We start from the raw sequence: 12,447 nt of genomic DNA on the forward strand, positions 1-12,447 counted from the left end.
TCTTTGCAATGCTGCCTTTGCTGCGGACTATTTTTATTTCTTAACCTGTCAAAAACAACACTTCAAAGCAATATTCTAATAACCTCAGGTTATTATTTTATTTACTAAGTATGTAAAACATGGGATTATGTGCAGTCAATGGGTCACTACTGCAAATGAACCGCCTTGAGCGTGATCAGCCACTTGGGGGTTATTTTGCTGATAATGACTGGCCAGCTGCGCATTACCCATCACATTACACGGGAGTTGATTATTTTGTTAATATACAAAAAAGACAATGATATAAAAGACATAGTCTTTTATATCATTTTCTGGGGATTTTTTTTAAATAGTTCGCTATTTTTCATACTGGAAGCTATTAAAGTAGGATTACTGCACATTGTTCTGACGGCCCATTATTCTATCTCGGGTTAGAGATGGTAAAGTTTAGGTATAATTTTAGAGATGGTTAAGTTTAGGTAGAAGATTAGAGATGGTTAAGTTTAGGGATAATGTTATAGATGGTTAAGTTTATGGATAATGTTATAGATGGTTAAGTTTAGGTATAATGTTATAGATGGTTAAGTTTAGGGATAATGTTATAGATGGTTAAGTTTATGGATAATGTTATAGATGGTTAAGTTTAGGGATAATGTTATAGATGGTTAAGTTGAGGTATAATGTTATATATGGTTAAGTTTAGGTATAATGTTATAGACGGTTAAGTTTAGGTATAATGTTATATATGGTTAGGGTTAGGTATAAGATTAGAGATGGTTAAGTTTAGGTATAAGATTAGAGATAGTTACGTTTAGGTATAATGTGAGACATGGTTAAGTTTAGGTATAAGATTAGAGATAGTTAAGTTTAGGTATAATTTAAGACATGGTTGAGTTTAGGTATGAGGTTAGAGATGGTTAAGTTGAGGTATGAGGTCAGACATGGTTAAGTTTAGGTATGAGGTCAGACATGGTTAGGGTCAGGGTGCCGTCCATGTCCAATGGGACATTTTTCGGACTATTGAGGTTTTAGAATAATATCCCATCAGAGCAATGGCATGGCACCTAAACTAGCTATACTAGTTATAAAAATCCTTTAAAAACAATATTCTGCGTCAATGTATGCATTCGATGTATTCATACACTTTGAGTTGCATGTGGTGTATGAAAGGTGCTATACAAATACATAGATCATTGTTATTATATTATTATTATTATTATCATCATTATTATTATTATTATTATTATTATTATTTGGTAAGTTACCATGTAATAAGTGGGATAATGGACAGCCAACGGGTAATCAATGCTAAATAACACCCTTAAGTGCTCGCTCTTTACTAACCCTGCCAGTAAAGAGAGAGAGGCTAGGTGTGAAGACCAGCGGGATTTTACTAATACTGTACGGACTGAGAATCAAATTAAAAAAGCAACATACCTGTATGTTGGGTGTACAGGTGACGTCCTATTTGTTCTCTGACAATACTCTCAGCTAAAATTGAAAAGGGGGAAAAAAAGAATTAGTTCAGCAATTTTACGCAGTAAACGTCTTTTCTTTACCAACATCGACAAGGTGAGACTACCAGTAATGCTCGTCCTAATGTAGTGCTTTTTCGATTAACCCTGTTAAATCATTTATACGAGAAGTTGATTTGGACTTTGGTCTCACAGAGCTAATGTCGGGGTGCAATAGGGCAAAGGGCATGTTTCTTGGGCATTTTTGACTGAACACCCTCGTCAAACAGTAATGGACTTCATTGCCATGCCAGCGGAACGGAAACCTCTCAATAAATGTCTATACTAGCACCCATTTAACTGTGTTGAATATTTGACAATAACAACATTTAGCAAAGACTTGGTTGCTACTAAGCAAAATTAAGTCCTATCTAATTGTTGAGGTTTTACAATTAATGGAAAGCATACAGACCATTAGGACCACAATTGAGAACCACATTATTATTATTTATTATTATTGTTATTATTATGATTATTATTGTTGTTGTTGTTATTTATGATTGTGGTTGTTAAATAATAATAATAATAATAATAATAATAATAATAATAATAATAATAATAATGATGATGATGATTTTTATTACTGTTATTATTATTATTATCATTATTATTATTATTGTTATTATTATTATTATTATTATTATTATTATTATTATTATTATTATTATTATTATTATTATTGCATTGATTGTATAAGATGTATTGTGCTTTGGGTTGCCAGGTTAGTGCTAAATGGCCCCTACCTAAACCCGTTTGAAGTATGCAAACTAATTGTTAAAATTATTGATTAAAAGCGGTTTTTCTTCGTTCGATTTGAATCACCGCGTTGTGTGGGCGCAAAACAAACGCTGCAATCCGCAGAATTCAGTGTCACAGTAAAGAACAGTTCAAATCTGGCAACCACGAACCTCGGTAGGTTTCCAAGATGGCGTCGCAGTACTACCAGGACATGCAGGAGAGCTTCAGAAGCAACAACAAGAGCAGGGAGTTCCCTGCGCACACGGCCAAAGTCCACTCGGTGGCGTGGAGCTGTGACGGCAGGAGACTCGCTTCGGGGTCTTTCGATAAGACAGCCAGCGTTTTTGTCCTGGAGAAGGACCGTTTGGTGAGTTGCCGGTCAGTGCTAAGCTAACACGCTAGCGCGCTCTGGGTTCAAATGAATGGAATCGTCGGCTTGCTAGCTTTAGCCACAACACAGCAGCTGGAGTCAGCTTGTTACCTTGCCCCGAGTCAGACAGGGGGACGTTTAAACACTAATATTTTACTGTTGATACAGAGGTTTAGTGTTTTGTTATTTTTTATTTGCAGTTTTTCTTTTTTTTTACTTTTAGTGCACATTGTGATTTATCTTATTGATATTGCTTAATTATGACTGGAACTCGTTTGGAGGTGTACTGTACGTTGCAGTTTCCCCTCCAGGATGAATAAACACGGTTTTGTTTTTGTCGTTGTTGTTTTTTTTAATACAAACCTTGGTTTCCTCTAAACCAGGGGTCCCCAACCGCCGTACCGTGGGCCGGTGCCGGGCCGCGGGCCGTTTGCCACCCGGCCGTGAGAAGGTGGGCGGGTGTGCCCTGTTTAGCCTGTGCTTTTATTTGTGTTTTTTTTTTTCTGGGCAAAGCCCGATCAGAGATCTCTTATCGAGAACAAACATACCAACAGTGTGTTTTTATTGTAGATGTATTTATCTATGTATCTATATTATTCATTTTCGGGGCGGGTAGGTGTGCCACCTCGCCGGGTCGGGATATTTATCTATTTATTTATTTTCCCTCCCCTTGCTGTATCCGCTGCCTAACGGTGGCAGGCCGCTGTGCCGCCCCCCTTCCATGAACAATTTGTGCGCTGCGGTCTGGTCCTTGATAAGGAAAATGTTGGGAGCCCTTTAACCATGAATCTTTCTTCTCACCACTGTCCCTGTTTCCAGGTAAAAGAAAACAACTACAGAGGGCACCAGGACAGTGTGGACCAGCTGTGTTGGCATCCAACCAACCCAGATCTCTTTGTGACAGCGTCGGGAGACAAGACGATACGGATATGGGACGTCCGCACCACCAAATGCATTGCCCCGGTCAATACCAAAGGTCAGACATTAGAGACCAGATGATCAGATGTTCTTTAGCATACGACCCTTTATTAATACACTCCCAGGGAGTACAAGCTGTGCACATACCTTGTGATTTTTTGATCGATAGTGTTTTGATTCAAAATCGAAAATTGATCGAAATGAGTGTTCGATTTCAAACTTAGAAATCACAGGCAGGTTTGCGATTCTCCCCATATTTTTGTGGGTATTATTGTCCGACATGGATCTCGGCGCAGTCAAGACAAAATAAATGTGATCTATAATGTAACGTTATCTGAAAATAAACTTCCCACTGTATCGCTGAGGTGGAGCTTTTCCTGGTGAGCTGTGTGCTCACAGGGGGGCGAGCTGAGCCGTAGCTCGAGCTGCAGGACCCAGTGCTCAGCCGGTAGCGCAGCTGGTGCGTTCTAATAATAAAGAGAAAAAGTGTGCTCCGATTCAATAAAATATGGGGGCGATCCGATCCATTCTGTTCCGCCCACCCCCATAGCGAATATATCCACCATTGCCGATTGTTGGGCTGACGTTGACTTATTTCCCAACCCTGTCATACATATTGTGTCTGATTATCATCCTGATATTTGTCCTTTTTTGGCTGTCTGTAGGTGAAAACATCAACATCTGTTGGAGTCCCGACGGCCAGACCATCGCCGTGGGCAACAAAGACGATGTGGTGACCTTCATCGATGCCAAGACGCACCGCTCCAGGGCAGAGGAGCAGTTCAAGTTCGAGGTGAACGAGATCTCCTGGAACAACGACAACGACATGTTCTTCCTCACCAACGGCAACGGCTGCATCAACGTCCTGAGGTAGGTGTTCGGCGTTCTGCTGCTAGCCAGCCTTTAAGGAGGCAACGGAAGCCATGAAGGACTTTCAGTGGCTCCTTCTCTGAGACGCCTCATTAATACTGGTTATGATCTCTGTGATTGAGCCGCCGCCCCCTCGTCTTACTGGCAGAACTCTCAAGTCGTCTGATCCGATCACGCCTCTCTCTCTTGAAATGCGAAGGGGGATCTGTCTTGTTGGGTGATTGTGGATTCTGATGTGTGGAATGGTCTAAATGGATGAATCTGTGCTTTTGTATTGTTTTTGTGTTTTATTGTTAAGTCTAAATGTTAAAAGTTTATGTTGTTGGGTTAGTGACCCAGGAAGTACTTTGTGGCACTTGCTCTGGAACCTTGCTATAGTGTAGAGAGCAGAAGGGACCACATCATATCGCTCTTGAGACCACTAACCCGGTTCCAAACATTTTTAACATTAAGATAATTTTGTCATGAAGATAGAAATTCACCTAATTATGTACTTGCTTGGAATCCTGATTCTCAATCTAGCTTATAAGTCAGTGATGCTTTGACGTCCTCTGATTGTGCTTGAATTTTCCTTTCAGTTACCCCGAGCTGAAGCCTATTCAGTCCATCAATGCCCATCCGTCCAACTGCATCTGCATCAAGTTCGACCCCATGGGGAAGTACTTTGCCACTGGGAGTGCAGACGCCCTGGTCAGCCTGTGGAACGTAGAGGAGCTGGTGTGTGTCCGCTGCTTCTCCAGGTGATTTTGACATAAACTCCTCAATCTCTTTGGGGAAACTCATCAAAAAACAATTTAAAAAAAGATGCAGATTTGAAGGGGGGATAAAATGATGATATGAACTCAGTGTTAGATGAAAAATGGCTGGCCCAGCCAGACATGCGCAGGTGACACCTGTCTGTGTCATATTCCAGGGGACCCGAATTGAGGCTAATATAACTATTATCATATTACAATTTAATTTGACCAAGATTGTTAAATCCTTGTTACTTTTGAAACAAATTATTTTACTGCATCTTTGAGACTTATATCCACTAATGTTTTCACAGCCACGTAGCAAAAAACATTCTGTAATGTGAAATTTTCCCAATGTTATGTAAAGTGTCTGTGAGGTTATAATTATCCCAAAGGAAATCCCATCATTAGGGCTGTCACATTCATGAAGTTTTAGCCGACGATTAATTGTCTCACAGGTAAGTGCAGTGAATGAATGAATTGTCTTTTTGTTCATTCACTCATGTCACTAGCTGAGCACAAGCTGCTAATGGTTGAATAACACTTTACTGTGCCCTTACATTGAAACATTAACATTACCAAATTACCATTGGTCACGCGTGTTGGCACAGAAAGGAGAATTTGTGCTATTTCAAAATCACAATTATGAAATATGAAAAAAACAACAAAAAAAACGCATACTACATAATCATATTACCACATTGTTTCCTTTCAGAACCTTTCGGGTTGCTGACAACAATTTAACAATGCCGTCTGCCGTGGCCCACTCCCCACCTTTGTTGGTTGTTGCGTTGTGGGATACACTGGCCATCGTCGTGTCCAATGTTTGCATATTACGATATTTCACCCTATGTGTGATGTCACCCTGATATCGGATACTTTTTGGTGCATACTTGGCTTTGAACATACTAAATTTGCCCACATACTGACTTTGCAAACTAAATAGTATACAAGCGTGTGGTTCTGGAAGCAGTACAAGTACATCTTGAAATGATGATGACGCTGATGATGATGAGGAAACTGCTCTTGTGCCTCCAGGTTGGACTGGCCTGTGAGGACGCTGAGTTTCAGCCACGATGGGAAGATGCTGGCGTCGGCTTCAGAGGATCACTTCATAGACATAGCAGAAGTGGAGACAGGTAAAGTCGAACACGCTGCCACTCTGATTTACTTCACCCGAGGAGGCAGTGTCATATTTCTTAACTCCAAAGGTTCAAGATTCAAGATTCAAGATTCAAGATTTTTATTTGTCACATACATATACATACTTCCATACATATATGCAGTGAAATGTAATGCAACGCACCCGGTGATAGCACACAATAAGTCCTAGGAAAAAGTACAAAAAATAAAATAAAATAAAAAGTAGAAAATTCCTTTCTAATAGACCGACTAACTGACTCCTAAAACGTAATACAGTAGTAGGTTTGAAGTGTCAGTATCAGAGCTGGCGTCTACATCCACTGTGATGTGCTGTTAGACACTGGGAGCAGCCCGGTGTACAGTATTTTTTCGTCTTTAAGGACAGTGGTTCATGGGATGTGTGACACTGTCGCCCTCCTTTGCATCGTGTCGATGGAATAAGATTGGATCACAATGCTGACATAATGTAGGCTGATAACTGCAGACACCCTGTCATGACACATTTCAAAACTCTCCCTCTGCTCCAGGAGAGAAGCTGTGGGAGGTGCAGTGCGACTCTCCAACCTTCACTGTAGCCTGGCACCCCAAGAGGCCTCTACTGGCCTACGCCTGCGACGACAAGGAGGGCAAATACGACAATAACAGAGAGGCTGGCACTGTCAAACTTTTTGGCCTGCCCAACGACTCCTGAGATCTTGGCCTTGCACAGAGCAGCGGCGTCAAAACCTCCATAAAGGTCTCCCAGACTTTTAGTGTTTGACTAAATACAAGGATGAAAGGAAAGGAGTGTCATTCCAATGGCCTGAAAATAGACAATTGGTTGAAAATTGAAAACTTAAGCAGATTCTTTTTTCCACCACCAGAGTGCGCTACTTCTCAACTTCAACAGTTGATTGATTCAGATTTTTTCTATTTTTTATTTAGTTAAAATCGACCTTGTTGTCATGTTCTTTTTGTATAAAATACACATTTTTTATTAATAAAAATAAACCTCTACTTTGTATTCATCCTGGTTGATGGAGTTATAGATATAATGCTCCATAATACAATGAAGGCGTGTGTGAAAACCCATAGAGTTGGATGGGTACTCAGTAGTACAAAAAATATGTAATCTTCTGCTTTGCACTGCTCCATCCTTGGAGGTGTGGTATATGGGATGCATGGGACGGTTGGTGCATCAGCGAGCTGGGGGAGGGGGGGGGGGGTTAAAAGCGATGAGGTAATGGTGCTGTAATACCATTCCATTCGTTTCCCCTGAAATCAACCTGCCCTGCTCTGCCCCGTCTGCCTGCATAATGGCAGACGGGGCAGAGCAGGTCTGCAGATAAAATAGAGGTAAGATAAAAGTGGATTTCAAGGACAGGCACGCAAAAGCTCCAATCATCATTGTTATGCCTTTATTGTTCCCTCATCGATATTCTTTACATTTGTTCAGCCCTGAACAAAGGTGACTGAAATCGCTCTTGGCTAACTAAGGGCATGAAGGAGGAAGACGTCAGTCGATTAGTGTCACACCGTTTCCACTTGCAGACAATTAATGATTTCCAATTAACCTGACCTGCATGTTGCTGGAGGTGAAAGAAACCCGAGCAAAGGGCTCCCTGCAGAACTGAGATGGGAATCAAACCCCCGTCTTGAGTGCCGTGAGCCAGGAGCGCTACTTGCTGTGCTACACACCATATTATTTTGTTGCGCTATTAGCTGCTAATCTGTTTTTTTTTCTTTTGTCTTTTAATCAACACTGCATATATAATAAGCCTGGGTCCGTGTCTTTGTCTGCTGCTGCAGAATTGCAATTTTCCCCGTGGAGAAAATAATCTGCTCTAATCCCCCACCCACACATGTAGTGATGCCCATGAGACACACCCAAATGATGCTTCCCTCCTCAGACTCTGGCTGCACGGATCTTTCTGCACAGTGTTTCCCAGTGGTCTGGTTCGACCAGGGCCACCCCTTCGACAGACGAGCCTTGTGTGATCTGACTGTGTGCCCAGATAGCGGGGCTTCAGTCTGGGCTGGTAGCAGCTGGTCGCTCCCTCCCCTGGAGGTGTGGAGCAGCGGGCTCCAGGATGTCTAGCCTCTTCACCTCCTGTTGTACTGGAGGGAATGTTACAAGACTCCCCGCATTCATCCTTTTAATTCCCCTTTATTTGGTTTAGGCTGTTCGGTCCTAGGAAACAATCGCACAGAAAAAAACAGTTGCCTTATGGAAATTAGATCCTTTATCTTTACAGATGGGCTCTTGAATATTAATACTTTGAGATTTTTACTCACTTCTTTTGTACAACCACTTGCCCACTGAATGGTATTTAAAATAACACCAAGTATGACTCATCGTACCAAATGGGGTGGAAACGCTATGAATATTATTAAGTATCACCTCATATATTCTAATCTATTACATTTACACGAAAAGAGGGGAAATCTGATTAGAATAAGTTTGTGATGACATTGTTTGGCTGTGTGCGTTATGATCTTAAGCGATTACAAACGCCTCTTTCAAGGGACTCGTTCTCTGGAAGCAGCACAAAATACCCAAATATTGAAAACATCGCAAACAACATGCAGCGTCATAGGAAATGTACAAAGTACGTTGAAATGATGGATAAGGCCGATTTACAACAAAATCTAACGTAGAGAAACAAATCAACAATCAATAACTAGACGATTAGGTGACATTTATATTTTTGCAGCAATAAAATATATTTACAAAGGTATATGTGCTCAATGAGTGTTTGCTTGAGAGAATTGCTTGTACAAGGTGACTGCTGGTAATAACCAAACTAATTCAACAAGTACACAGTTACATTCCAATGCTGTACCTCAGATCCGTCACTATAACTTTGCTGGTGTCCCGGCCTCTGGTAAGCACCCGGTACACATTCAACATGTCCTATGTGTGTAAGTTTGTGTGTGCATGCTTGCACGTCTCACCTTCTGACATTGCGAATTTGTTTTCTAAAGCACTATTGACTCGCCTGTCCTGGTCTATTGCAGAAGAAGGCTCTTCAGCCTGTCGTCCTACCCACCAGGCTGTTGATCCCTGTGGATACCTATTTATTCTGGCAGGGCACGGTGAAAAGCTGGGTCAATATCCATGGATGCGATTGCCAGAGTGTATCAGAGCACAATAAACAGATATATCAGCCAGCAGGACCCCACATTCAATGTTCCTGTTGTTCAAGCAGTGAGGTCTTCTTATACACACATGTACCTCTGGATGCATCATGTATGTACTCATTGAGCACTTTATTAGGAACACATATACACCTAATTATTCATACAATTATCTAACCAGCCAATCGTGTGGGTGCAATGCATAAAATCTTGCAGATACGGGTCAGCAGCTTCAGTTAATGTTCATATAAACCATCAGAATGGGGAAAAAAAATGTTATCTCTGTGTTTTTGACCGTGGCCTGATCGTTGGTGCCAGACGGGCTGGCTTGAGTGTTTCTGTAACTGCTGATCTCCTGGTATTTTCATGCACAACGGAGTTTACTCAGTATGGTGCGAAAAACAAAAAACATCCAGTGAGCGGCATTCCTGCTGGCGGAAACGCCTTGTCGATGAGAGAGGTCAACGGAGAATGGCCAGACCGGTTGGCGCTAACAGAACTCAGTTAACCACTGTACAATTGTGGTGCGCAGAAAAACATCTCAGAATGCAACGTCGTGTTCCGCTTCTGTCGGCCAGGAACAGAAAGCTGAGCATAAATCCATGGACCCAACCTGCCTTGTGTCAAAAGTTTGGGCTGTTGGTGGTGGCGTTATGGTGTGGGGAATTTCTTTCTTTGCACACGTTAATACCAATCAATCATGGCTTGAATACCACAGACTGTGAGTATTGTTGCTGACCATGTGCATCCCTTCATGGCCACAACTTAGCCATTTTTGAATGGCCATTTCCAGCATGATAATACACCGTGTCACAAAGCAACATTTTCTCAAACTAGTTCATGAACATGACAATGTTCACTGTTCAGAGTTCAATGTTCTACAGTGACCTTCCCAGTCTCCAGATCTGAATCCAATAGAACACCTTTGGGATATGAAAGAAAGGAAGATTCGCAGCATGAATGTGCCGCTGACAAATCTGCAGGAATTGCGGGATGAAAAAATGTCAACGTTGAGCAAAATCTCAAAGGAATGTTTCCAACATATTGTGGAATCTATGCCATGAAGACTTGAGGCAGTTTTGGGAGCCAAGGGAGTCCTAAACCAGTGTTAGTACAGTGTTCTTAATAAAGTGCTTAGTGAGTGTATGTACAGTATAGGTACTATTACAGGACTTATGTTAACATGGCAACCCATTCCGACCTATTTAAGGCTATTTAACCCTTGTGTGGTGTTCATGTTTTTGTTGCTCACCCATGGGCCTTACAGACCCAGATCATAATTCAGAATCAGATTTATTTGCCAGCTACATACACAAGGAATTTCTTCTGGTGACGTTTGGTGCATATCCCTACAGACTTTAAGCATAAAAAAAATAAAACAGCTTAACAGTCTGACACAAAATTGTTTTTTTTTTTAAACAATACCGCCATAACAGTCTAGGTAAAAATACCTCACAGATGTTGACTTTATCTGGATTTCAAGCAATATAAACAGCCGTTATGATTAATATTTGGCATTTACCTCTGCTTGATCACATTTATCAATATAAAGCCTGAGTGGGAGTCTGGGCCTTGATCTCATCTGGCCTTGAAGTAAAGAAAATAATTTACTTGAAGATTCAGCTCAGCAGATTACAGAGTTTTGTGGTGGCTGCAAACAGAAAGTACTTGGAAACGACTGAACCTGAGCAAAGTTACGCTGAAAGAGGCAACTCAAATCAAAACAAAAGTGGGTGTAAATATTAACATAAAAAGGTGAGCTGAAAGTCCAAGGTGAACTGAAAACACCGGCATCTATTGACCAATGTCTGATGATACTGGTGGCGGTTGACCTTTAACCCTGATTTCAACAGTGTTCGGAGTTGGAGTCTTTCCAGGCTGTTTTTTGTAAATGTAAGTCTGTTGAATGAGTGCATTTCAAGCATTGTGTTGAATCTTGTGAGCTTGGCCTACCCGTCTAATGGCATCTGCCAGAATCTAGCTATGGCTACCAGAGAACGTACCTTGGCCTCAGCAAACCTGGGCTAAATGTCCTCTATGGTGGGTGGCATATGTTTCTCTCTCTCAACTGCCTTGTTTGAACTCTTCAGGCCTTTTTTTAATCACACCACTAGTTTCCATGCGGTCTAGCTCCTGTTTGCATGGGCACGGAGACATGTCTGGTTGTGGTTACTACCTGCTTCTGCTGGACAACATCTTTTCCGCCGCCCTGAGCTTCTGAGTTCTTCTATGCACTTGACTTGGCCCATTGTAGTGGCTACACTGCGGCACAGGGGGCGCCGGCCTTGAACTTGAATCACATCAACTTTGAACCTAACCCACAGCCTGTCTGCCGTGTAGAGTCGTGTGCAGATCTGTACCTCCACTTCAATTTAATTCAGCTTTGTGTCTATTTCTGTAACATGGAAACCACTGGTGCCATTCAGGCCATAGCCCTCAGTGGGAGCATTAAACATTTCTGGAGGTAGGTACATGGTCTTTAATTATGTTATCTATGTCCAAACGATCAAACGGCAAATATACCATATGTTTTACTCACCTTAACAAATCACCAGAGCCTGTGACTGGACTCAAAGGATAGGCTCGTCATATTTCGCACTGGAACTTACCGTACCACTGCAACAGCTTCTCACTGTGCTTATGTTTTAAGCCCTTAAAAATAGTGAATGTGTAAAAATATATCTAAATCTATGTAATCACATGAACACATATGCACACACATACCTCAGACCTCAGTCACATTATCTTCATTTTCAACACACAGTGTTAATTCCCACAGACATTCCAACCTTGCAGTCCAGCCGCTGCTACCGTTGTTTTCGGCCTCACCGCGATGCAGCCGCAAGAGCAGGAACAGCACCTCATTGTCCTTCGCCGGTCACAGAGTTTGCCTTATCTTGAAGACGTATGAATCTGTGACGCCATACTGACCATATATTTTTTGACTCCCCAAAATAAACTGTTAGACTCAGAGAGCTGCTCGAGAGCACATCTCTGACCCGACCCTTGTACAGGTAAAAACCAGCGTCTGTCTGCCTCTTCGTTCCAAGCCACCGATTGGCAA

The 12,447-nt window shown here is 41.7% G+C and overlaps 1 protein-coding gene across 2 annotated transcripts; it reads left to right on the plus strand.

Moving 5' to 3' along the window:
* Window positions 1-2,418: 2,418 nt before the first annotated feature.
* Window positions 2,419-9,368, plus strand: thoc3 (THO complex 3; the record flags this gene model as incomplete). 2 transcript variants are annotated; one of them, XM_080008641.1, is made up of 7 exons in its annotated part: window positions 2,419-2,598; window positions 3,421-3,577; window positions 4,185-4,389; window positions 4,968-5,129; window positions 6,162-6,262; window positions 6,794-7,002; window positions 9,264-9,368. In XM_080008641.1, the coding sequence occupies 6 exons, from the start codon at window positions 2,419-2,421 to the stop codon at window positions 6,955-6,957; spliced, it is 969 nt and encodes a 322-aa protein (XP_079864767.1). In that variant the 3' UTR covers window positions 6,958-7,002; window positions 9,264-9,368. The 2 variants fall into 2 exon arrangements, with proteins under 2 accessions (XP_079864767.1, XP_079864766.1); XM_080008640.1 differs by lacking the exon at window positions 9,264-9,368 and having other exon boundaries at window positions 6,794-7,247.
* Between the last annotated feature and the right edge of the window lie 3,079 nt (window positions 9,369-12,447).

Source organism: Zeus faber (genome assembly GCF_960531495.2).
Source record: "Zeus faber genome assembly, chromosome: 10".
In the NCBI taxonomy this organism is placed as follows: Eukaryota; Metazoa; Chordata; class Actinopteri; order Zeiformes; family Zeidae; genus Zeus; species Zeus faber.